Source organism: Anneissia japonica, unplaced genomic scaffold (genome assembly GCF_011630105.1).
Source record: "Anneissia japonica isolate Jap-2015-1 unplaced genomic scaffold, ASM1163010v1 scaffold831_len117347_cov185, whole genome shotgun sequence".
Lineage (NCBI taxonomy): Eukaryota > Metazoa > Echinodermata > Crinoidea > Comatulida > Comatulidae > Anneissia > Anneissia japonica.
Window position 1 is genome coordinate 67,365 of NW_022719988.1, and position 25,851 is coordinate 93,215.

At 34.1% G+C, this 25,851-nt stretch overlaps 4 protein-coding genes across 11 annotated transcripts in view; 3 read left to right on the plus strand and 1 right to left on the minus strand.

Annotated features, from left to right (window-relative positions):
- The window catches only part of LOC117111142, a 26,005-nt gene extending 16,930 nt beyond the window's left edge, over positions 1-9,075 (plus strand). For all 4 annotated transcript variants that reach the window (XM_033254008.1, XM_033254009.1, XM_033254010.1 and 1 more), the window contains exons 4-9: positions 2,610-2,936; positions 3,527-3,740; positions 5,056-5,246; positions 5,662-5,814; positions 7,751-7,891; positions 8,242-9,075. In XM_033254008.1, coding sequence (XP_033109899.1) covers positions 2,610-2,936; positions 3,527-3,740; positions 5,056-5,246; positions 5,662-5,814; positions 7,751-7,891; positions 8,242-8,621 — 1,406 coding nt within the window. In that variant the 3' untranslated portion in view covers positions 8,622-9,075. The remainder of the gene's footprint in view (positions 1-2,609; positions 2,937-3,526; positions 3,741-5,055; positions 5,247-5,661; positions 5,815-7,750; positions 7,892-8,241) is intronic.
- Positions 9,076-11,860: 2,785 nt separating this feature from the next.
- LOC117111141 (RNA-binding motif protein, X-linked 2-like) lies at positions 11,861-18,695 on the minus strand. 3 transcript variants are annotated; one of them, XR_004445828.1, is made up of 6 exons: positions 18,632-18,695; positions 17,412-17,579; positions 16,238-16,367; positions 15,047-15,230; positions 13,599-14,339; positions 11,861-13,071 (listed from the first exon to the last, which is right to left on the minus strand). XR_004445828.1 is itself a non-coding variant. In XM_033254005.1 (5 exons), the coding sequence occupies exons 1-5, from the start codon at positions 18,634-18,636 to the stop codon at positions 13,738-13,740; spliced, it is 1,089 nt and encodes a 362-aa protein (XP_033109896.1). In that variant the 5' UTR covers positions 18,637-18,695; the 3' UTR covers positions 11,861-13,737. The 3 variants fall into 3 exon arrangements, 2 of the variants coding, with proteins under 2 accessions (XP_033109896.1, XP_033109897.1); XM_033254005.1 differs by having other exon boundaries at positions 11,861-14,339; XM_033254006.1 differs by lacking the exon at positions 17,412-17,579 and having other exon boundaries at positions 11,861-14,339; positions 18,632-18,664.
- A 205-nt stretch (positions 18,696-18,900) lies between these two features.
- Positions 18,901-22,350, plus strand: LOC117111146 (coiled-coil domain-containing protein 160 homolog). Of its 3 annotated transcripts, none has more exons than XM_033254015.1 (2): positions 18,901-18,972; positions 19,954-22,350. In XM_033254015.1, exon 2 carries the CDS (start codon positions 19,965-19,967, stop codon positions 20,895-20,897), a length of 933 nt encoding a protein of 310 aa, XP_033109906.1. In that variant the 5' UTR covers positions 18,901-18,972; positions 19,954-19,964; the 3' UTR covers positions 20,898-22,350. The 3 variants fall into 3 exon arrangements, with proteins under 3 accessions (XP_033109906.1, XP_033109907.1, XP_033109908.1); XM_033254016.1 differs by lacking the exon at positions 18,901-18,972 and adding an exon at positions 19,075-19,191; XM_033254017.1 differs by lacking the exon at positions 18,901-18,972 and adding an exon at positions 19,205-19,223.
- Positions 22,351-25,567: 3,217 nt separating this feature from the next.
- The window catches only part of LOC117111144, a 2,450-nt gene continuing 2,166 nt past the window's right edge, over positions 25,568-25,851 (plus strand). Inside the window, exon 1 of the mRNA XM_033254012.1 lies at positions 25,568-25,688. The gene's annotated coding sequence lies outside the window, so the exon portion shown is untranslated. The remainder of the gene's footprint in view (positions 25,689-25,851) is intronic.

Consider the following 25,851-nt stretch of genomic DNA (forward strand, 5'->3'; position numbering starts at 1 on the left):
TTTGGGAGGGAAAAAAAAAGGGTTGGGGGGGGGGGGGGGGCCACCAAGGGACGTAAATACCTGTCTCTTATACACATCTAGATGTGTATAAGAGACAGATACAAGAGGATGAGTTACATTTTTAGTGTATGGGATGGAAGAAAATATTTAATGCATTGGATAACACCAATAGTCCAGTCAATCTGTGAATTGACCCAGAACTAATTGCAAGAGAAATCATTTTTGTGAAATCTGTTCCAGTAATATATGTGCAAAGTAACATACGGTTTTATTGTGTCACATCGCCCAAATGCTGCGTCTGTTGTTGCTAAAGAAAATTTGTTAAAATAATATAGATGCCTGCATGCGAATGCAGTTAAATCAAACCAGATACTGTTCTGCATTACCTGATATTTATTTATTTCCAAGTCAACATCGAAAAATCACCACTTTTAGGATGGACACAAAACATATAGACCTAATGTGTACTCTAAAAATACAGAAACCCCCCTCCCATCATGAACATAGAATCAAGAAACTTCACACACAGTCATAAAGACAACTTTCACCAGGATACTTTTTATAATGAGTGATCGTAAATGTTTAAAACTGTTTTAAAAGATATTTATACTATCTTGATTAACAAAGTAAGTTTAATCAACATTCAATATTATAATTTGTAATATGTCTTTGTTCATGTGGTAGACCTAATAATTTATTATTTTATATAATGAGGTAGTAATAATATAATACGACTAATTAGTAAAATAATAAAGAACTCCAAGGTAACAAGTTTTTTTACCACAGATCTTATTTACGATAATACGATACGATAATACTTTATTGCAATTTAATCTTATACAGTACAAATTGAAGTTGAATATTAAAAAATTACCAAATAAGAATCTACAGAAAATAAAATTTTGTATACAATTAAAACAAGAGGGACAACGGGGGAAAGTGGAGGACAACCAAACGGATACAAGAATATTAATAGGAATAAAAAACACTAAAAGCAATTGGTGTTAAAACAAAGCATCAGAGACAGGCAAACACCTAAATAAATCACAATAAAAATCACTAAAATTTAAAACTATTATAATTATTAACATTAAATTTATTAGTTTCTTTTCATTACAATAATTAAATAAATTACAATGATCATCATTAAAATCTATAAATATTCTAATTAACATTGGATTCATTATATTCTTTTCATTACTCTATTTAAATATCAAAACACAAAAAATCATTCACAACGATAATTATTAAAATAAATAAATAAAATAAAAATCACTAAAATTTAAAACTATTATAATTATTAACATTAAATTTATTAGTTTCTTTTCATTACAATAATTAAATAAATTACAATGATCATCATTAAAATCTATAAATATTCTAATTAACATTGGATTCATTATATTCTTTTCATTACTCTATTTAAATATCAAAACACAAAAAATCATTCACAACGATAATTATTAAAATCAATAAATATTCTTATTGTTATTAACATTGAATTTATTATATTCTTTTCAATATTCTATTTAAATATCAAAACATTAAAAATGATTCACAGCGAATGAAATAAGCAGTAACAGTTTAAAAAACAACTAAGAAACGCAATTGGGACACAAAAACAACAAATAAAAAAGAGAATTAAGAGAACAGCGGAACAAACTACTACTCAAATTTGAAGTCATTTGTTTTTCTATCTCTTCCTTCGTTTGTGACGCGATTAGGCCGAACTTGCAATAATATGGAAGATAAGGATTGGGGAATTTAAAGTATGAAGAGTTTTTGCGAAAATATTGTCGGGAAGTATGTGAAAAAATATGTTTTTACATCATACACACCATGTCTAGCTTAAAAGTAATTTGGACATAACTTTTATTTTGATATTGCTAAAACGACATAAAAGTCTTTTTTACAGTCAGTATATCTTATGACTTAGAACATGCAGCATTATTTCACAGGGCCTAATTTGCTACTGGTACTAAACCAAACGTACAGTGTTTTTGATTGATTGCATGACATTCCCTAAGTGGTTTCGTTATATCTTTTAAAAATTGTCCTGTGGATATTGAATTTTGAATAATACAAACTTTTAGTATGTTATTTTGCGTATACTGTATTTCTGGAGCAGATTCCACAAAAATAATTGAACTGAACCCCTGTCGTGAAAGAAGACAATTATCTTTTTCAGTGCGAGAGAAAGATTCTGCCCTCTGCGGACTTAGTCCTGTATTGACGCTTTAGCACCCAAGAAAAAAAATTCTGGATCTGCCACTGAGATTGGACCTCTTATCAAGGAATCTCTGATGCACCACTGCAGTAACCTATACATGTTAACTTATACCAAGGAGATATTTTTATAATACCTCATTGACTATCAATTGAACAAATAATATCAAACAAGGAAAGAGAAAAAAGAAAGGAGGGGTGGAATAAGGAATGGCAAAGCAACCCATGAAATCATAAATATTTAAAAAAAATTAAAAAGACACTGAAGAATTATCGCTGTATCTTATTATGTTTTCTGTCGGATTTATCAATCATACCAAGCAAATTTATATGTTCATATTTACTGGAGTCATTTTTTTTTTCTCCCAATATATATACAATAGATAACTCAACCAAGTGTGTAACAGAGGTAGAGTATCGGGAAACTGTGCAACTTAGCTGCTGCTTAAATGCATCCATGGGAATATCCTGGTACAAAGAAAGTACTTCAAATGACAGCAAAATTGGCTATGATAACAAAAGCAACACGAAATACACTATAAATGCCACACAAATTGATAAATATGACATCAATTTCAGCAAACATACATTCAAATTTAGTGATGGTGGAAAAACATTCAAGATGTCAGAGGCACGCTTATCATTTGCTGGAACTTATATATGCGTTAGTGGAGGGCAAGAATTTGTTCAATATGTTGAAGTACATAAAGGTATGCCCTGTACAAAATACAAACTTATTTTGAATATTTGCCTGAAGTTGAGCTAGAGTGGTTTTAAGAGATGATTTAAATAAAAGAGGAGTTCCAATTTTGACTCTTGATACTATAAAAAATTTGGTCTTGATGAAGGGTAGAGGCTTGAGAGTGCAGTTTTTGAGCGATTTGCTGGAGAATGCTGAACTCAAGACTCTATCCTTCATCAAAGACCTAATTCTCAGTTAGTATCTAAAAAATTTTTCTTGATAAAGAGTAGAGATTTGTGAATGCAGTTTTGAGTGATTTGGTAGAGGTTTCTGGACAAATTCCTGAGAAAGTCTTGGTGGAAAGTGCAGTTTTGATATGGAATCAAAACTTGAAGCACCAATCGGACATGACAACTCATCGATTATTTGGGCAAAATAAAACATATTTATGGCAAGCTTGGATACCCACTAAAGCTTTTCCCCTGCTTCCTGCCTGGTGCTTGGGGTTCCCTATCCCTTCACCAGAGCCACCACTGGTCATGAAAGAGAGTGCAGCATTGAGGTAGAATTGAGTTTTAAGTTTTTTTTCTGCACATTTTTTTTTTTAAATAATTTCAGATTACAGTAAATATGATGCAAAATTGTATTCTTCTTTGGACACAAAATGTCCATCTGAAGTTGGAGCACATCTTTCAGAAGAGAAAACACTATGCTGCAAATTTCAAATCAATGCACGAGTGGACAACATAAGTATTAAATGGTTTTTTGAAAATGCGACGGAACCATTGAAGACTGAAAACAATTATATTATTAACTCTGAGTGTAACGAAAGGTAGGATATTTTACGTGAGAGTTGTGATATTTTGCCATTTGTATATATCAGTACTGTAATTCCCTGGGTATACTGTAGTTCCACCTCGGACATCTGGCCTGTATGCAGGATTTTTATTGGTTGGGTGAAAATTTGTGGGAAGTGAACAAAAATGGTTGGTGGGGGGGGGGGGCCACCAAGGGACGTAAATACATCGTGTAATAAGATTCCTCCAACAGGATTCGAACCTGCGACCTCTTGCTGTCAAGTTGTGTCATATCCATTAGACCACAGAGGCTTCATGGTTAAAAAGATTTAAATAACTGTCAAGTACATTGTACAGTATTACACAATGGTGCGCCTCGAGAGGGCGTTAAACGAGATAGATCTGGGTGTACGTCTGGATATAAATAGTAACATGTATGTTATTATTTATGTCCAACCGTATATATAGATAAATAATAACAGTGCCCAAATGAGTGAGGTTATAATTCTACCAAGCAGAGCCCTTTGTAATTTTTTTTTTTAATTAACAGATTACTTACATCATACAATCATATTTATTAAAATATTTTTAAATTATACTTTTTTGTATGTGTGCATTGTGTCTGTATTTAACATTTTTTAATGTTTGTCAATTTGAAGTCGAAAGTATGTCCTGGTCCCCAACCCTTTTATGTTTACTTGGATAGGCTTACTTCATACAAAATTTTTATCCTATAAGAAGTGTCAATGATGGGATTCGAACCTACAACCTTTTGCTATACTTTTTTAAAACAACTGATGAGTTAGATTTTTGATGTGAAGTGCTGTGTACTGTAATGCTGCGTTCATTAGAACTTGTGAAGTCGGTGTTTTCCAGTTCACAATTTGTGAAACGCGTTCATCTGATCGTTGAACAAGTTGTGAACTCGAGTAGAATTTTCTTCTTCGATTTGCACAAGTAGTGTGGAAAATGGCGGATGTTAACACAAACGAGCAGATGTATTTATTGCAATTTGTTTAAGTAATATTGTTTTAGATAAAAAAGAAGTGTTTTTTTATTTTTTATTTGCAACCTCATGATTTGCACTGTATAATGTTCTGAATGCACTTTACGGAGTACTAATTCAAGTGCTTTTTTGACACAGGCTATGAATAGGCCTATCGACGTATTATCGCAGACACTCAATAGACACATGATATGCACTATGACCTAGCGTTCGTCAAATGAATGCACTCTTCTCGTGTTCTCGCATGTTACAAATTGTGAAATCAGTTTTCACAAGTTCTAATGAACACAGCATATATCTATAATTATTATTATTACTATTATGTATATTATTATTATTTATAGCATACTTGAAGATGATAGCACAGTGTCTACGGTTGTGAAAACATTTTTAAAGTTGAGTCGTGTAACACCTGCATCCTATGGTAATTACAAAGCTGTAGTTAACGCGATACCATATAAGAAGGACACAGAAATGACTAGTACATGTGTTTTAATGTTGTATGAAAGCATCAATGACTCTGAAGACAAAGAAGGTAATGTACTCTAATAATATTGTCAGTTATACCCACAATCTAGTGTTTTCATTTAACACATTCAATCTTCTGCTTGAAAGTGTATATATCAAGAGATCTCTTTCTTTCAGTGAAAAAATATAAAACTGAAAGTACTATTTTCAGCCATCTGCATACCCGCAAAATTTCTTACCTCAACCCCTGTTAAGCTACGAGCACCTGATGACTTATTTTATCTTGTCCTTCCTACCCAGTTTTAGAGACCCTGTCAGTAGCTAGGCTGCCGCCAGTGCAAGTCTTCGGATCTGTAGGATACACAAGCTGTTCTACTGACAACAACGTAACGTTCACATAGAAGAATAGATATAAATTACTGACTTATATTTATTAATAATCCAGTAACTAATTAACAATATTGTTTCATTTTTCTTTTCAGGAACTTTTTATTGTGTACCTTTAATTGTGATTGCATTATTAATCTTGGTGGTGGTGTTTATATGCATGTGGATGGGGTGTATGTACTATAGGTACAAGATATCAATAGCCTTACTTTGGTCTCACTACTGTCTAACTTTGAAAGATGATCCAGGTAAGAATTATGAGTTTCATAAATTATTGATAAAAAATTTCAGTTGTCTTCTCTATATTGATATTGCATTGTCTAAGTTTATTATTGGAAGATCTGGACAGGTTAGAGCAATGGAGTAACCATGGGGTATGTCTTTTAGTTTAACTAACCAAAATTAGGGCCAATCTGTGAAAAAATTGGGAAGATGCTGATTTCAAATGATTTGTGTAGGGATATATACCAGGATACATCAAAAAATAGTTAGCTGGGCTAGGGAAAATTGTTTATGAAAGGTCAAAGGTCATTGACCCCAATCTAAAATACTAATACATGTATCTCAGGAACACTCTATGGTACAGTATATGTTTGATCTTGGTACGTGTCAAAATGCACAGAATTATTCAAACAATAAGAAAATAAAAAAAACCCTCGTAATCAATTCATTTGCTGGCCATACAAGAGTTTTGCAACTGCAAATGACATCACTCGTCTGTACTTTCGTGCTTCTCTACAAACCATTGTATAGATCCAAAAACTGTAATTGTTCAATATTGAATATTATTTAATTTAGAAATTTGGCGGCAATCTTGAATATTTGCAGGTGGCTGAATTTGAATTTTAGTGGTCATACATTAGCGGCTAATATCTCAAATTATAGTATAAACTCGAAAAACTGTTGTTCTTTATGGACTGTTATGTACTTCATGGTTAATATTGAAATTTGGAAGTCAATTTGGCGGCCAATTTGGTGGTAATTTTGGATTTCTGTATTTGCTATGGGCTGACATTAACTTTTGGTGGTGCCTCTGTATGCCCTGACCACTCAAATCATAGAATAGACTAAAAAAGTATTGTTTTGTAGAATATACTATAAATGGGACTTATTATTATTTGTTGGCCATCTTGGATTTCTGCAACTGCTAGTGCCTAACTCTTCAAATAAGTATAGACTCAAAACTGTTGTTCTATGTGGAATATTTTGGAAGTTATGGCAAAATATCAAAATTTGGCAGCCATTTTGATAGCAGATTTGAGTTCAGCACCCTACAAAACCCATAAATAGCTTGTATGCCATAAATTATTACAATTTGCCTCCAGCACCTTAAATAAGCACATTTTTGTCAAATTTTGCCTAGTCTACAACGGAAGCAACATCATTCTCAACACAATCTGTTAATGTTGTACTCCAGTACAACTAAAATTTTCTAACCTGGTTGGGATCAGTAAGTCTCTATAAACATGCAATATCACTTTTGTTATAGTTCCACATTTACAGTGAAATTAAGAGGAGTTTATTTGAGTATATACATATACATTTTACACCAAAAAAATTAAACTCCTCTCTCGATTAAATGCCTCCCTTGATTAAACGCCCCTCAAAAACCCTTCTCCACAATGAACGCCCCAGGGTGTTTCTGCGGTATATTATTTCTGTAAAATATGCAGAGCAATGTTTATTGCACACTATTTTCCAAGATGACTCATTTTTGTATACGGGATAAGGAAAGACTTTTTTTATACCTTGTTTATCAAATAATGATGATTTCACATTCAATTAAAATTTTATTTTTGATCAATTTGTACACCCGCCACCACGAAAAAATGGGAATTTCTTGCCGCTGCCTTGAAATCTCCAAAAATAGGATATGTATATTTCATCCTAATTAAATAAATATAAATCAAATCCCATTACTACACTGTTTACATTCACCAATTTTATTTCTATTTTTTCCTCCATCTGGATGATTTTGGCAAAAATATTTGCTAAATAAGAAAACAAAATTGTATTTTAATTTTTTTTTCCTGCCCTCTGACAATCTTTAAGAAAAGAAATTTGCAAAACAAGGCATGAAAAAATTCTCGATTAAATTGTAATAAATATATACAGTAAATAAATATTTATTTGATTGATTTAAACAAATCCAATAACAAGTGACTCAATTTTTTTTTTCAACAGAAAACAATCAATTTGATGCTTTTATTGCACACAGTAACTCAACAAATGATTGCAATTTCGTTTACAAGTGGCTTCTGCCTTTTTTGAAAAGCCATAACTTTTCCCCCTGCATTCGAGAAATAAATTTTCACCCTGGTGGAGGTAAATATCTTCATTCTTTTGAATAATTGATTTAGTGAAAGGCAATATCTGGTGGCTGACAAGCAACCCATGTGCAGTATTGTCTACACTGGTCACTTTTATGAGCAGTGCAAGGGCTGTTTTTAGAGCACCTCTTAGCATTCTTCATCACTGGCTACTGTCCTGTAACAATTTTTATTGTCAATGTGAAGTCTAATAAATATAAATAAATAAATGAACTACTGAATAATGCTGTCAAAACAATACTATTCATAAATCTCTGCTCATACTCATTCAATAAATCTTTACCACAGTATTTTTAACATAATTTTATGAGGCAATAAATTAACTAAAAAATATGTTTCTTGTAGATTGTTTTAATGACAGCACTGCTGCCGTGGAAGCAAGTCAACGGACTATTCTCATTTTGTCTCCAGAATTTCTTAAGAATTCTCAATGTCTACATGAACTAGAAGTTGCTCTCTACAATATGATAAAAAAAAGAAAAAGTCACAAGATTATTCCGATCATCTTACAATACATGGAAAATAGCGAAGTGAAGAAGTTTAAACAATTAGAACGGGTTCTGGTTTTTGTGAAAAAGTTGCGCTGGGTTGAGGAGGAACCAGAGAGATTCCACAAAAAGCTTCTAGAACTTATGCCCAAAGAAAGAACAGTGATTAGTAATGGACATGGTAGGTTCTTACAAGATAATCCAACATTTACACCAGAGGACACAAACCATGTATGACATCTTGAACAAATAATGTACACCTTGATTCATCGCAACTTTAGCTTTGCTGAAAATACCTTTGCTGATTTCTGCAAGATTCCTCCATGGGCAGACATGCGACAAATCCTACTTCACTCTGTGTGAGCGCTAGACACCGGCACCCTTCTGTTGATTGTTGCAGGTAGTCTGACCGGATTCATTTGTGCATGCGTCGTGGTATTGCGTTCTCCATAGTGAGTGCACAGCTTATATTGAATATCTGAGCTAAAAAAAAAAATTGGAAAATTTAATTCCATTTTTTAATTGTTTAATTTATTAAGATATTAAATTATTTGTTGTGCTAGTATACTCTGTTAATAGAGGTTATGCACAGTACAGGATGATGGTGATAATGATGATGATGACAGTGCCGCTATGGGAATCATGGCAATTCGTAATGTGTACAAGTTCTGAAAAAAAAAAAATTACAAAATTGTTTTGTTTATATTATATACAGTATATAAATAAGAGTTGCTGATAGGCAAATGGTATATATACTGTCTCTTATACACATCTAGATGTGTATAAGAGACAGATTTGAGTATATACATATACATTTTACACCAAAAAAATTAAACTCCTCTCTCGATTAAATGCCTCCCTTGATTAAACGCCCCTCAAAAACCCTTCTCCACAATGAACGCCCCAGGTAGATGGTAGTTAAATTACCTCAAAATCGATTGAGAAAATACAAATATATATGTTCCTATTTGAGTACTGTTATTATTATTTATCTATATTTTGTTTACCGTGTATTAAGCAGGAAACTTGATTTAAATATTATTTACTATGATGTCCAGCTATGACCTACAAGCTTAGTCAGTTATGATAAAGTGCCTGGGGTTATATCTGTACGTATATCCTGTAGGTCTCCGTGGCCTAGGTGTGATACTCGCCTTGACAGGGAGAGGTGGCAGGTTCAAATCCTGCCAGAAATATCGTTACAAGGACATTCTTCCCCATTAGTGCAATTGATATGCATAATTTCAAGATTCCCACAGTGCCAGAGTGAAAGCTAATCTGTGCCCCATGAGCATTCATGCTAATCCAATCTAAGTTTCTCAGGAGTGTTAAAGGACTCTATATGTCTGCTTTTCATGGCTAGTTTTTAAAGTTAGGCTCCAGTGTAAAAACACATTTTTGATATTCTGTACAACTGATTTTTCTAAGACACAAAAAGCATATTTGACAAAAGCTTGGGAACAGTTAATGAGATACAGATTTTTGAATATTTAAAAACTGTGGGAAAATGGTGGTTGTTTTCCTTCAGAGCCTGAGTTTAATGGACGGGCATTTAAATATCATATCTGAAATATATAAACCTTAAATTTTAGAACATGTTGTGATGTGTGGAGTTAAATACCTTAATAATAATAAGAATAATAATAAGATTTAGAAAGCGCACAAATCCACTCTACTAGAGCTCAAGGAAGAAACTACAGGAGGAAGAAACCAAAAATTACAAACAAGAGAACTAAGAAAAAGCAACCCGACAAGAGATGCGTCTTGAGAGCTTTTTTGAACAAAGCAGTAGACGGACACGAGCGAATGTTAATGAATGTGATGGCACAGGCTTGGGGTCCGGGTGCAATTCTTGTCTCAGCAGGACCTTTCTCATGAATAAAAACAACTCCACTCCCTAAGCCTTGTAAAGAGACTTGGTTTATAAAGCATGATTCCTACCTGTAAGTGGCGAGTTTACTTGCTGTTGGATGTAAAGGAATTAGTAAAAGAAAAAGAAAAAAAATGGCCATGTACATTACACAGATTATAATAATAACTGGGAAATGGGAGGGGTGAGGGTGGTACCCTACCTTTGAAAGGCAATGGGGCAAGCAGCCTGAAGATATACAGACGGAAGTCACACACAGGTGCCCCCACAATGGCAATCTTGGCTATGGCCCTAGCACTACACCCAAACAAGGTTGGGTCAGAGGAGAGCAAATAGGGACACTCAGACTAAAAATTCTTTTTAAAGCAGTGGTCCCAGAAAAAACAAAGATGATTAGTTGCTTTATGATGGATGGTAAAATTGTCTATAAATCAGTAAATTTATTTTGATGTGTTTTATTGGAAGTTGCTTTTAAATGAACAATTACAGTACTGTACAATTAAATTTTGTTCATGTTTCACTACAGTAAGTACATTAATTTTTTTTATGAAGTTAAGCGAGACTTTTTCTATACCTTGTTTAGCAAACCCACTGCCCGCCAAAATGTTGATTAATTTGAATAAAAATAACATTTTATTTTGGGCCAATTAGTAAACCCACTGCCATGAAAAAAATCGAAGTTTTTATTTATTTTTATTACACACACCGCTGCCTTGAAATCTTCAAAAATAAGATATATTTCTTCCTAATTATATAAATTTAAAGCATTTAACCATCCAATTACTACACTGTTTACATTCAACAATAACATTTTTTCCACCCTCAAATGATCTTTAAAAAAAACATTTATGTGAAACAAGGTATTAAAAAAGTCTAGCCTTAGCTTGAAAGTGTTTATAATGAAAGATGTTTTCAGTCTTTAGCTAATTATGATAAAGGATGGATAAGGATCATGTTTTGTATTTGTTGTTGTGTGGCTTGTAAATTTAATTTGCATTGTTTTCCTTCGGACCCTAGAAAAATAGTTTTATTATTTTATAACAAACAGATACAAAAAATCAAATAAAAAAACTATGAATTTTTAAACATTAAGTATTGCGTGTTTAGTGTAATGTGTGATATTGGGTGTCAGCGTTTTCAAAAATCATCATCAAGTACAACATTAAGTATTGTGTGTTTTTGTGCATGTTTAGTGTAATGTGTGATATTGGGTGTCTTAGCGTTTTCAAAAATCATTAAACTTTTTGGGCTGTGATAAAATCTAGGAAAACCCTAAAATATTAACATTGAGTTTGTCATTTAAAAGAATCCGTGATAATAACTTTTAACTCTGGAGCTTCTAGGGGGAAATGGCCCTTTTGTTAAGGAAACACTGCAACTTGTACCCCTCTTCAATCATAGGTCCTTATTTATAGGGGCATAGGCTGTTTTAGCCTAGTGGGGTGCAAAAATTGGGAATGCATTCCATTGAAAACTTGACCATTGTCACATTTAGTAATTTAATCCACTTTGTTGAACTACTTTGCCACCATTGGGGGTTGGGGTTTAATGCTCATGTCATTTACTACTTTTTTATCCGCCACAGAAAGCATACTTTCAAGCATACTGCTCCTTAGGCTATTTAATAACTTTTTAGCACTACTGTAATATCTTGAATAATAACAATGATTCTTTATACCAGTCTGAGATTATTTGAAAAATGTGAATTGATCTCCGGAAAAGTAATAGGTATGACTTATGATTGTATGCATTAAAGGAACGTGTTACTTCAAAGCTTACTGAAACAAACTGAAAAAGTTAAACACTAAGCTCTATTGTTTGAGAAAACTTTGTTCAGCAGGATATTTGTAGAACATTTTACTCATCAGTGATGTTGCCTACTACTTCAAGGCTTAATTTGCTCACTTGTCGCACTGTTCTGAATTATGGCCAAGAATCAGGCTAAATAACGAAAACCAAAAACTGAGTTTTTCACAAGTGTACAAACAGTACGCTAGGGGGCAGGGGGTAGACAAATTTGTACACTTTTACATATGCATAAAAATGTTGTTTCAAAATACTGTAATATGCAATATGTAAAATAATGGTAAAATTATAATGTAACCATGGATATAATATTCGTTTTTAAGCAACTAAGTACATTGCTTTAGTTGACTTTACAAAAAAATGCAGAATGGTTTTGTATTGAACGACCCCTACAGCAATTCAAAATAATGACTCAAAAATACATTTAATTCTAATCTGTATAAATTTATACAAATATTTATCAAATAATTTCCACTATTTGTCAAAGCCAAATAGAAAATCAAAACTATTTAAATATTTCCCTCACTTATTCACTGGAGAACAGGGAAATCTTTATTGCAGTGATGGTGCCAGTATTTTCCCTGACAAGGGGAAGATGAGGGGGAGGTGCTGATGTCTCCAACAGGACCAGAGTCGGCCCAGAACTTCTTGGGTTTTAAATGGCTTATTAATTTTCCTTTACAAATTGTGTTGATTTTCACAACCGGTGGGGCCAACTCTTTCCAAAAGGAGCCCCGACAACCCAACCCATTCCCACAGTTCTTCCACTGGCATCACCACTGGTTCTTCCTGTATATCCCAAAATGCAAATTCCCTTTAATGAACCGTGACCCCTAATTTTTTTTATATTTGAACTCCACTCCAGATATTTGGTTACCTCCTACGGTCTCTGTAGTCTCTATACTCTCTATTATAATCCTTGACCCCTAATTTTTTTTATATTTGAACTCCACTCCAGATATTTGGTTACCTCCTACGGTCTCTGTAGTCTCTATACTCTCTATTATAATCCTGTTTATCATTCCTCCTTACAGGACTTCTACTTCTGCTGTACCTAGTTCTTTTTTCACTATAGTGTTCCCTTTTTTCTGTATATTTCTCTCTTGTACTATCTCTGTCCCATCTTTTCTTATCTCTCTCCACTCCTCTATCTCTCTCTCCTCTATCTTTATCTGTATAAATTTATACAAATATTTATCAAATAATTTCCACTATTTGTCAAAGCCAAATAGAAAATCAAAACTATTTAAATATTTTCCCTCACTTATTCACTGGAGAACAGGGAAATCTTTATTGCAGTGATGGTGCCAGTATTTTCCCTGACAAGGGGAAGATGAGGGGGAGGTGCTGATGTCTCCAACAGGACCAGAGTCGGCCCAGAACTTCTTGGGTTTTAAATGGCTTATTAATTTTCCCTTACAAATTGTGTTGATTTTCACAACCGGTGGGGCCAACTCTTTACAAAAGGAGCCCTGACAACCCAACCCATTCCCACAGTTCTTCCACTGGTATCACCACTAGTTCTTCCTTTAATGAACCGTGACCCCTAATTTTTTTATATTTGAACTCCACTCCAGATATTTGGTTACCTCCTACGGTCTCTGTAGTCTCTATACTCTCTATTATAAACCGTGACCCCTAATTTTTTTATATTTGAACTCCACTCCAGATATTTGGTTACCTCCTACGGTCTCTGTAGTCTCTATTATAATCCTGTTTATCATTCCTCCTTACAGGACTTCTACTTCTGCTGTACCTAGTTCTTCTTTCACTATAGTGTTCCCTTTTTTCTGTATATTTCTCTCTTGTACTATCTCTGTCCCATCTTTTCTTATCTCTCTCCACTCCTCTATCTCTCTCTCCTCTACCGTGTGCAGCCCTCTCATTTTGGCCTCTGTCCCATTCACTCCTCTCCGTTCTCTCATTTTGTTTCCTATCACAGCGCCCTCTATCAACATTTTCTGTATATCCTTCATCCCTCCTGTTCCTACTGGAAAAACTTTCCACTCGCTTCTTGCTATTTCGCTCCATGGAACTATAAAATTTCTCAGACCTAACTCGGCTATCTTCATGTTCATATTTATCACATCTTCGTTCATTGTGTTCAGTCCTTTGATTAGTTTCTCGACGCTCATAACTTGGATCAAATTTTTCCTGTTTGATTTTTATTGGTCGTTCTTCTTCACTGTCTTCACTGCTCTCAGATTCAGAACTTGATTCCTTCTTTCTTTTCTTTTTCTTCTTTTTTTCCTTTTTGGCTTTCTTAGATTTTATTTTATCTGGCAGAAATTATAATAAAGAAAAAAACCTAAATAATTATAAGGAATTAATGTTTTTACAATCCTAATAACACTATGCAATGCTAAACAATTAAGGTCTCATTATGAGGTCTTAGATTTTATTTTATCTGGCAGAAATTTTAATAAAGAAAAAAACCTGAATAATTATAAGGAATTAATGTTTTTACAATCCTAATAACACTATGCAATGCTAAACAATTAATGTCTCATTATGAGGTTTAAAAAAGTGATGTTGTGAGTTAAGAGAACATCTTATCTCACAGGATTCAAACAAATGACCCTAAAATAGTAAAGCCAGCACCTTCACCATTTAACTATTTTCCACCCCAGTTGTATAAATGCACTTAAATACTGTAGTTAAATGTGGTATAATAATAGCCAATGAAAAGTGAAAGAAAAGAATTTTGTTAGCTATATATTAGAAGCAAATTACCGTACGTAATGCCAAATAAAAAAAAATGTTTATCATCTACAGTACCACATTGCTTTCGAAGACCACATCATTTGGTTCCAATTTAAGATATGACAGACTTCTTTTTTTTTTTGTCATGGTGACTAATTTTTCTAGATGTATCTTCATTCTGTGATATTTGGTTACCATCAAGATTATAGCTAAGAAAAGACCTTTACTCTCCCCCGATACTTTCCTTTTTATTCAATTTTATGGGCCTAAAAACAAAACAAACCTTTTTTTGATTTCCTAACTTTTTGTGGTAATACCAGTTCCTCTTCAGATTGTGCTGAAGATGATGACATTTTAGGGGCACATCCTTCTTTGTGCAGACGCTTCAAATCATCACCATCATCATCGTTCTCTTTCGGAGCTCGGTACTGGTTTACATGATCCACTCGAATGGTTCGGCCTAAAATCTTTAAAAAGACATTTTTTTTTAGGAAGGTGTTATCTAAAGATATAAAAGGCATGGATAAATTAACATGGAAATGTATTTAGTTTTGCAAATGATTTAATTCTATCTTGGTTAGTTAAGCTACTGCTCTACAATGCAATATACGGTCTTGAATTTATGGGTTACTTTATAGAGCAATGACCATCATCTCTACAACGTGAATAAATAATATATAACTAATATAAGTAAAGTCAAAGAAAATTAACCCACTTGCCCTAATTTGGTAAACCCACCGCCCCCTCCAGACACACACCACACACAGAGGGGCAACCAAAAATGAAGCTGGCCTAGCTTTGCAGTGCAGTGCCACCTCTAGTGGTAAATGCAATGTTTAGCTAAGCCACAGCCCGTGGATACTGTCTCACAAAATGGCAGTGAGGGGGCGTGGAATATATTTTCGGTGGCCACGCCCACTGAAAAATATTGCTTCTTAGATTCCCGAATACACGTTAACCGTGACAGCATAAGCATAAGCTAATTTTTTTTGCTTCGAGGTTTTCGAATGCCACGCTACCCCCCACCCCTTGGATACGCCACTGTCTGTTTGGTCAGTTATATTTCATTGATATGGCTCTTTCTTTATGGAGAGAGTACTGTGTTCTTCAGTATACACATGAGCTGCATGTACACAGGACCAACAGCAAAAGAATATACACGAGAACGCCTCCTTTGGGACACTCCTATTAAGGGACACTTCTGTTAAAAGGGGACACTCCTATAAGGGGACACTCCTATTAAGGGGACACCTTTTTGTCCATGAATAAATGAAAGGATACAGTATATATAACAGCAAGGCCAACCACTATTCAGGGGGCACCTAATAAGGGGACACTTGTTTTGGTCAAGAAGGTATCCCCTTAATAGGGGTTCTACTGTATTTACAGTACTAGTAATGAAAGAATAGTTGTTACAAAGGATTTGAACCCAGGACCTTTGGATTAGAAACCACCATGCTACTGTTCCTCCTACCTTGAAACCATTGAGATTGTCTACTGCAAGAGTTGTACTTCTCTGATCCTCGTATGCAATAAAACAGAAGCCTTTTGAATTTCCAGTTTTTTTATCTCTTACTAGGTTAATGTTGACAATTTCACCATATCTGTACACAAAAAGTAATTGTTTTTTTTTATTTTTTTAAAATAATTATTCCATAAAGTCTAGATGAGCTCAATACAATGCCAGGTACCTACTGTAGAGTACAACCGTCGTGTTGTCACAACACCAGGTGGCGCCCTTTGTTGTCAACCAGAAGTTGGTTACCGTTCATTACGCCTGAATGACTTCATAATCTTAATGGTTTAGAATAGGCTTTCTGGAATAGGCATTTTAAAACCTAATAATTTACTATCAAAATGTACTAAAAACACAAAAGCTCACATTATATTACTTATCGAACTCGCATTTAATCATCAATTAAAATTTACAAAGAAAAACTAAGATACAACATCATAATAATTACGTTAGAAATTGGAATCAGTGGTTTGTCTGTGGGGAAAGGGCGTCCGGTTAAACGCAGTTTGTGTCGCCAATAGCAACGGAGTAGTATCACATGGTATCGTGACGTAACACTGTAGTACTCTATTGGATTATACAGTAATGCTGACTAGTTGGTTGGTCCTCTTTACTGTGAGGATCAGCATTCTTTGGTCTGGTTACATTCAAGTTTTACTATAGGTAAAATAGTGCACCCTTCAATGCCACTGAAATCCATTCCTCTTCAACATGTTCGCTGCCAGCAAAAAGTATACTCGTCCCATAGGGTGTTGCTGATGGTCCTAAGGACGACTATATTCGTTAAAACTGGGGTAACATTCTTGCATTTATCACTCTGCTGTTATAAATTGCAGAACCAGACTTAACAGCTGGTAGTTCAGGAAAGATACACCTAGACTATAACATGTTATGTTGCTGGCAGTGAAAAAAAGATTGCAAGTGTGGGGGCGCCCTATAAAATATACATGCAAAAAGCGGATGAGAAAACTCACAGTTGGCCGTAGCAGATTAATCATTTTTTTATCTTAATCATATAGTGTGCGACTCTTGCAGCAATAGAATAAAACACACTGTCCTATCGCAAGTGACTCGTTCCCCTAATATTTTCCCTCCAATTTATTAGACACACCATTTCGGTGATGTTACTTACTGTGAGAAAACACACAAGATGTCACCCTCTGTAAGATCATATGGTAGGCCACCAATATATATGTAGGCACTGTCTTTGTATTGCTGGTGCCATGAATGCTTTTCGGAAATTCCATATTCAGCCTCTAGCTCGTTCAACTTGTTAATATTCCTAATATTCGTCAATGGGCTAAGGAAACAAAATGCAATAAATCAATGTGGCAATAATCATGCTATTTTTGGAAATACAGTAAGAAAGGGCTTAGCTTAGCTGTACTGAGAGAGCAGCTTAGCTCAGTCAGCTAATCTGGTGGTACTAGGTAGCCGCTGTGTGTGTGCTGAACCGTGGAGATCTCTAGGTCCCCGATTCAATTCCCATCGCTGCCTCCCCTTGTGTTTCAGCTAGAGGACTGAAATACAAGTTACAATAGCACACCGTTTTTCGGATGAGACGTTTAAGCCGTCTTCTTCTAGACTTTCGTGGGCTATCCTTGGTGTTTACACCGAATAAATCCAGTCCAATCCAAACATTGTGATTAAATTCCCTATTCAAAAATTTAGGCTTAAAAAATCCTTAAAAAAATATGAAAATAAAATATAGCAGTATTCCCTATTTATTATCATTTACATTTTTCGTTCGGTGTTTCCATTGGCCTGGCAGAGACGTTGGCGGCGCACTCCACTGGTACGGTAGTGGTATGCAAAAAAAATTGCCCAGTAACACTCCAGTATGGACTCTTTGGAAAAAATCATAAAATGCATAGGAAGTCAGGATACAGTTGCTTTCAATTTTTTTCATTTTTTTTTTAGGGGGGGGGGGGGTGGTCCTATCAGATTTGATTCTCATTGAATTGCATAGCCTATAGGAAGTCAGGATGAAAAAAAAAATACGAAAGCTAAATGATTGTTGAAATTTTCATACGGCAGGCATAGTTATATATAGTAATCAACAAAAATCTATATGAACGCAAGACAGCTTTACTAGCTAGGCCTAGCTCTACATATCATAAGTCACTGGTGGGATGTGCAGGCGCCCGTGTAGAGTATGAGCGGTAGGAGGAAGAGGTTCTAGCTTAGGCCTAGCCTAGCCTAGCTCAAACCTCAATTAAAGCATGGAGTAAAGAATTGAGCATGTGAAACAAACTCATATAAATTTAACATATAAATTACTTTGTTAATGATAAAACATGAATTAAATGTTATGTATTTGCTCTTAAATATAATATAACATAAGCAACTTACTTCATCTTTCCGCCGCCACGAAAGACCCAAATAAACGTAAAATTGAAGTTGCAATTTCCACGGATGCGATATAGGCCTATTGAATAATCGAAAACAATGTTTCTATGTACAAATTTAAATATAGAATATGCAACCTCATTATTTGTATAGTAATTTTATTAAAAATATAAATTCTTAAAACATTATCTATTTATTATTACTTTCGTTGAAAATTGTATATATTTATTTTAGATCTTATATTTATCAGCACAGCATGGCAATTGGCATATAGCATCCATTGAAATCACTCACAGCTTTGTTGATACCATAGAGAAAATAGAACAGCCGTGTAGAGAGTCCGAGTACGTGTTTTTTTGTTTTTGCACATTTGTAAAGAATACAAATGTAGTTTAATTATAGTGTTTTCTTAATTTTAACTTTGAATGCACACACAATAATAACTGTAAAATATGTATTTAGTCCTACTGTATAATGTAGACTAAGACTGTAGTAGCGTCCGAGCTGCCTAGGCCTAGCTATAGACATAGAGTTGGTATGGTCGAAGCGGCCGCGAGCCAAAGGTAAACAGAGGCGTGCTATGTTGTCCAACTAGGTAGGCTACTATTCTAAGTAAAACTAGGCTACTCCCTCTAAAACCACTGCACTGGTACTAAGCAGTGAGTGACCGAGAGAAGACTGAGCTATAAGCTGCTGTATGCTACTCCTTGGCGCTAAATTTACTTTCCTTGGCCAGGTCTTGGACCTTGCATGGTACGCTGTTCTGAGGAAAATCTTTTTTAAGTGCGATGCCGGGTAGGCCTATGTGAAATTCCTTGGTAACCGAAGAATGACTTTGTGATTTTGAATGCTGTACTATTTGATTATTATATTAATTGACTAATACATAGCTCGCCATAGGCCTATATCCTTATTATGTTTATGATGGAGGTATAATACCAACAGTGACGGCGCCAGTGGTTGGGAAGGGGGAGCAGCAGCAGGGGCTTAAGCTGACAGATTAAGTCCCCCATCGGACAGAGCTCGTCGGGCAGTTGGACTAAAAAATATATAAATTTAGGTCCACGCCAAGCCAACATTTCTGGCCATCCACAGGTTCCTACTCTTTAATAAAAAAAATCTCATTTGGGAGGGGGAACTCCCTCTCAAACCATTTCCCCAGTTCGGGCCTAGATGGAAGCCCAAGTCCCCCTGTCGGATAGCTCAGCCCCCCAAAGAAAATATATCATAGAGCCGCCACTAAAAACCAACTAAAATGAATAACTGCATTATTCTACTAATAGATAAATTATATGTTTTGCTCATACTTTATATATTTTTTTCAGGTCTATGTAAAATGACTCTACACTGGGTAGAAACATTGTTTCCTCCAACATTCAAGTACAATGATCTTGGAGAATTATTAACGAATGATAAGCAGCTACAGGAGATCAAGACCCACTATGAACCAAGTAAAATCTCAAGAACAACTGAGCCAATAGAAAATATATATGAGAGAGTGCGAACATCCTATAATATTGAGTTAGAATCCAGAAGGCAAAAATGTATACAAGTTGGGGATCCACTTAGAAAATTTGCAAAACAAAAAACTGTTGCAAGTGAATCTTTAACAATTACCGAACCTAGCAAAGAAGATCCTTGTTTATGGACAAATCATGAGATGAACATTTTACGAGAAGCCTATCAGGTGTTAAAACAAGAGAAGATGAAAACTGAAGAAGAGTTAAAAGTTATAAAAAAGGCTTTTAAACGAAAGCAAGAAAAAGCAAAACAATACCGCAAGGAGTTAGAAGAACAGCGTGAAATTGTGAAAGGCTTACGTGATGAAAACACGCACATAGAAATAGTGTGTAAACATGTGAGCAAAGATTTAAAGGCAGCTCAATCCGTTGAGGTATTCTTGCGTGAGGATATTGAAGACTTGAAAAATCAGAAGCATGCACAGCAAAAAATAATTGAAGGGTTACGTAAAGACTTAGCTGAGGAGAGAAGAAAACGTAAACAAATTAGTATTGATCTCGAAGAGGTGAGACATAAATGCCAACAAGAAAGTGAACTGAAGGAAGAGAGTTTACGACTTGACTGTGATATACATGTGAAGCGACTTTATAAAGTCATTATAGAGTTAGAATTGGCATTGGAAAAAGAGAAAAATGAACATGTGATCAGTAAAAAGGGACTTGACCACTTGAGGTCACACTTTGCAGGCTTGGTGGACCACAAAAGTGAGGCTAACATTGATGAGTTGAAGAACTTTAGTCCATACTGAATTTATTTCACTATTCACCATTGTTACTTAAATGTTATCTAAAAATTCTGATAAAAACCTAGGCCAGTAACCCACTGGTGGCAGCATAGTTTTGGGCAGGTAGGCCAACCCTCCTGTAGGCTCACCAATAATTTGCTAAACAATTGTTTGAATATTGCTTTTGACAAAACAACACAGGCTTATTTGGGCAAGGCATGGATCACCAGTTGGCTGTTGGTTATCTCGTGCTTGGCGATTTTGGTCTGAAAGTAATGTAGGAATTATAAAGTCTCCCAGAATGTAAAAAACATTAAGTTTTCTAGGGCACCTTATCAAAGGCCCTCGCTCCGCTTGTAATTGTTTATGGGGCCCACCAAACATTCAAACTATGCTGCCTTTGTAGTATTTCTTTAATATTTAGGCCTATGTGTGGGTTATAATTACAGTATGGATGCCTTTATACATGTATAGTATATGGTCTCTTTGTATACATTCAGTACTTATGTTAAAAATACATAGAACAAATTCACCTAGCACTGACCTTAGCTGGGTCAATGCTGCTAAAAATGGTTTTATTCACAGACTCTCCCATAACTACTGTATAATACCATTACATGTAATGATACTACTATTGACATATTTTTTAACTGTATTTCCATGTTTAAATCCAAAGTTTTTAATTCAGTATAGGCCTTCTTTCAGTTAAGCTAGGAACTCTCAATATTGTTGATTTGTTACCTTGATTGTTATTGTTTTATTTTGTATTTTACTATATTTTTACATATTTTAAGACATCCTGTAATTGGCAATTCCGCTGTTGGATGTAATTGAAATAAAGTAAATAATAAAATAAAGTATATGATAATCCTAACACTTCCTGTATTGGCAATTCACACATTAATATTAATAATACTGTAGTACAAACTACAAGTAAAATATTGTTTATAATTATTATAAATTTAAAAGAAATCACTAATGGTAGACATTTTCTGTTTTACATAGGCATTAATGTAGAAGCAAACATGTTGATTTCACTCAATTCTGGGCCTATCATTTAATTCCAATTTTATAGTAATATAATATTATATATGAAGTGACAAATTACTTGTGGCACTTTGATTTTTCCTTAATCTTTACTGCCCTCTAGGGTAAGGGTCCTACATTGGGAGAAGCCACCTTAATGATATGGTTAAATGTGTTTTGTTACCACACCTAATTATAATAATGTACTGCATGTTGTAATACCGCACATACATTTGCAGGAAATAGGTTAGTAGCCAGGGGATTTTTGCTTGCACAAAAAAGTATGCGACACAATCCCGATTTCCAAGGGACTTCCACAATTCTCGGAAGACTTGGGACACCTGTTATGGCTATTTCTGATGTTGCAGGTCAACAGAACAAATTATTATTATTTAAAATGTACAGTATGCAATTTTCAAAATAAAGTTATTCAAAATACCTGTATTATTTATATAGTAGTTATTAATTGTGTCGGTTGTACGATTTGTTTTGTGTTGTGCTTTTGTTGTTAATTGGTTTGACAATATACAACAGTTGTGGCGTTCATGATTTCATGTTTATTGCTGTAGAACACGTTGCCCGAGTTTTTCCCTGAACAATGAAACCTTACAACCGAAAGGAAAATGTGCAATATAAATGCCCATACCAGTACCAGTTTGAAAGCCTTATTGCCACCGCCGTGGAGGAAAAGTAATGCTGCCACCAAACTTAAGTCCCTTGCTGGAGGACCGGCTTGTCATGTATTGCCCTCCTGTCAACTCAGTGTAATTTTGGAAACAGTAATAAAATATATTAGCATTATAGATTAAGAGGTACTCATATTGTTTAATGAAAAAAGGTCATTGCTTGTATAGGGAAGTTGCAAGACATGTAATTGAATAGGCCTATATGGGCGGGGCATAGCGAAAAGGTCCATAAAAAAAAGTCAAATAAAAAAACAAGTAAATACTAGGCTTAATAATGGGAAAGGTGGAAGAGAATAATGACTCGAATTAAACTGAATAAAACAATGGACTTACGCAAAAGAGTAAAACAGGTTTAAGAGTAAAGATGACAATAAATATAGATAAATATTTAGATTAAACACCACCAAAAGTTGATAATATAATTGTATTAAAAATATTGTTAGAATTTGATAGAATAATGAAAATTGCAAGTAAAATAATAGGTAGGGATGTAAATGTTATTGGTAAACGGGATGTGACTAGCCAAGTTAAGAAAATTATGGAAGATATTTTACACCCATTAAACAATAATTACAGTATGTTGTTAGTAACCCCGGTGGAGTCCGTCAAAATATTTTGTTGATAACTTAACTCATGTTTACAATTCATTATGTTCATTTCAATCAACTGAAATGGATACCAGTTGACTCTATGGGGACTAGTACACCAACTAATAAATGGCAATGGTCCAGCTTATTTGGAGCATTATTTTATTCAGGCTATCAGAAATATACACAGTATTATTAGTACGCGAGCAAGTGAGAGGTCCGTAATTCCTAGACAAAAAAACTTCTATCGGCAAGAGTACATTTAAATCCCAGGGGCTACAGACTGAAACGACATTTTCAGCTATCACTCAGAAAACTTCAGTATTTTAAGTTATTGTTAAGAGTAGTAATTAATTACTTACTTAATTAATTAATAATTAATACAAGACCATTTTCTTGATTTTTTTTATGTTGAAGAAAATTATGCTTATTGTTTTGCCAAGTGTTTAATTTTGTGTTGAGGACCAGAATGGAAATAAGTTTTAACTTCTTGTGTTATTTTCGGAATTCATTTTCATCATGTTGTTGTATTGTATTGTGTTATGAGTTTCTAATAAAGTCAATCAATCAATCAATCAATCAATCAATCAATCAATCAATCAATCAACTTTTCAGAGATACTAGTTTGTATATTTTATTTTTTTTTTGTCTTTCTCGTATAGGCTTATTTAAGTTAATTAATCTTTTTTATTTATTTATTTATTTCATACTGCTTTGTGAAGTAAAGCATCAAAGAAACCAAAATTCATGTTCGCATTGTTTTGTGGTCATGAAAATAAAGTTTATCTTTATCTCTTAATCTTATCTTATTATTTATAGGCCTATTACTTTTAAGAGAGTTTATGTCTGCGTCTGTATTTTCCACTTTCTTCCCGAGTTCCTCAAACAGTATAAGGTCTTGCTTCGTGTTAGACTGTTTAAGCATAGAGAAATTTATGGTTTAAGAAGCTCAGCAAGAAGGTGGAAAATTAGAAGCAGACGCAGACAATCTTTCTTAAAAATTGCAGAATTTTCGGCGTTTTCCCAATATTTATTGCATTATAATACTATCATTTAAATAGCATTAAAATTAGCATGAGAATATTCACTTCCCGCTACCTAATTTCAAGATGCATATGATTTCCTCCAATTATTAGTCCGTGGTTTGGAACACATTACAAAAGAGCGTTCCTGATAATTTAATATAATTAAATACAGTATACAGTACAGTACTCAGGGCCGCCAAGAGGGAAAACGGTAACAGGGAAAAGCGTTGGTGTGGGCCCCCAGTTGCGAGCGCGAAGCGCAAATAAAAAGATGGGGTTTTTTTGGGGGCTATAGGTCTGTCTCTTATACACATCTAGATGTGTATAGGAGCCCATTATTAGGGGACCCATGCCATTATTGTTGAGGGCCTATGATAGTAATTATTTTTGAAAAAAAACAATGCTACTTCAATTTCCATGGGCCCCTGGTAAGCTTAAGACCCGGGGATCTTTACCCCTTCCCTCTCTCGGTGGCACTCTAGGTACTGTTTATGTTGAATAAATTCATCTCCTTCCAAAGAATATTTATATTGATTTTTCTTTATTGTGAAATTGATTTATTAAAAAAGTCAAGAACATCAGCTGACGTTACCTTAATAAGGTATGTTGTCATCACACTAAACGTTGGGTAAGTCTTGGCTTTTTTTAAATATATCCTTCACAATAAATGAAAATCAAAAATATAAATTTATATTTTCGTTGACCAGCAGGGATTAGATTTTCACCATGATGTGCCTAAAGGAATCAGTGATTTACAAGGCGATTCGTAACAATTTTTTGTTTGATGATTAATTTTTTTAATTTCCCTTTTAAATCTTTCTAAACAATACGATTTGATTTAATTCTTTTTATATCTTCATTTTAATATATTTAGTGTATTTTAAAGGATTCTTCTAAATAATGTAAAAGTTACCGTAATTTTCAAAGTGTTAATATTTTCATTTTAATATATTTAGTGTAATTTTAAGGATTCTTGTAAATAATGTAAAAGTTGCCGTAATTGAGTTTACAACTGTAATTGCATTTTAAAAAAATGAATTAATTAATTAATGATTACACATAGGCCTACAGTATTGTTAATCTGATTTGAAGAAAATACTTGTAAATATGATATTGTAAAGTATCGCTTATCAAATGAACGCGTGGACATAGTCATCCAACTACAGAACTAAAACACCAGATATTGCCTATACGTTCGCTACATCTGTTCATGATTTTCCTCCCGATGTTTGGCAAAAAAAACCCCAATGACACACCATCTGTCACATTCATTATACAAATAATTAATTATTCAAATTTGATTTTTTTTAATTTCTTGTAGTATAAACTCGCCGTATACATGGGTGACAATTTTGCTATTGACATTACTAATTAATTTTGTCACAGCTGTACTTGTCAAATAATACATTCATGTAAATTTTGTAACGTCTCATTTTACCTCACGGCTAGAATAAACACACCTCGTTTTGATCTTTCTCTCGACGACTGAAGGTAAGTTTGCAGGATTCTTTGTAATAACTCGCCGTATACATAGATATTGGGATTCCTTCCAGTGGATGCTTAGTTTATTTTGTCCTTCTGATCGGATTTTCTCTACTGTTCCGTTTTAATTTTAAATAGTTTTGCATTATGTGGCCGTTTGCTGTTTTATGGG

Excerpts from the sequence above, each read along its gene's own strand:
- LOC117111141 (XM_033254005.1), bottom strand. Across the intron at positions 16,368-17,411 it reads ATCTTGTGTGTTTTCTCACA|ATATGGTGAAATTGTCAACA; the intron begins GTAAGTAACATC and ends TTTTGTGTACAG. Across the intron at positions 15,231-16,237 it reads ACAATCTCAATGGTTTCAAG|ATTTTAGGCCGAACCATTCG; the intron begins GTAGGAGGAACA and ends GTCTTTTTAAAG.
- LOC117111146 (XM_033254015.1), top strand. The coding sequence starts at position 19,965 with ATGACTCTACACTGGGTAGAAACATTGTTTCCTCCAACATTCAAGTAC.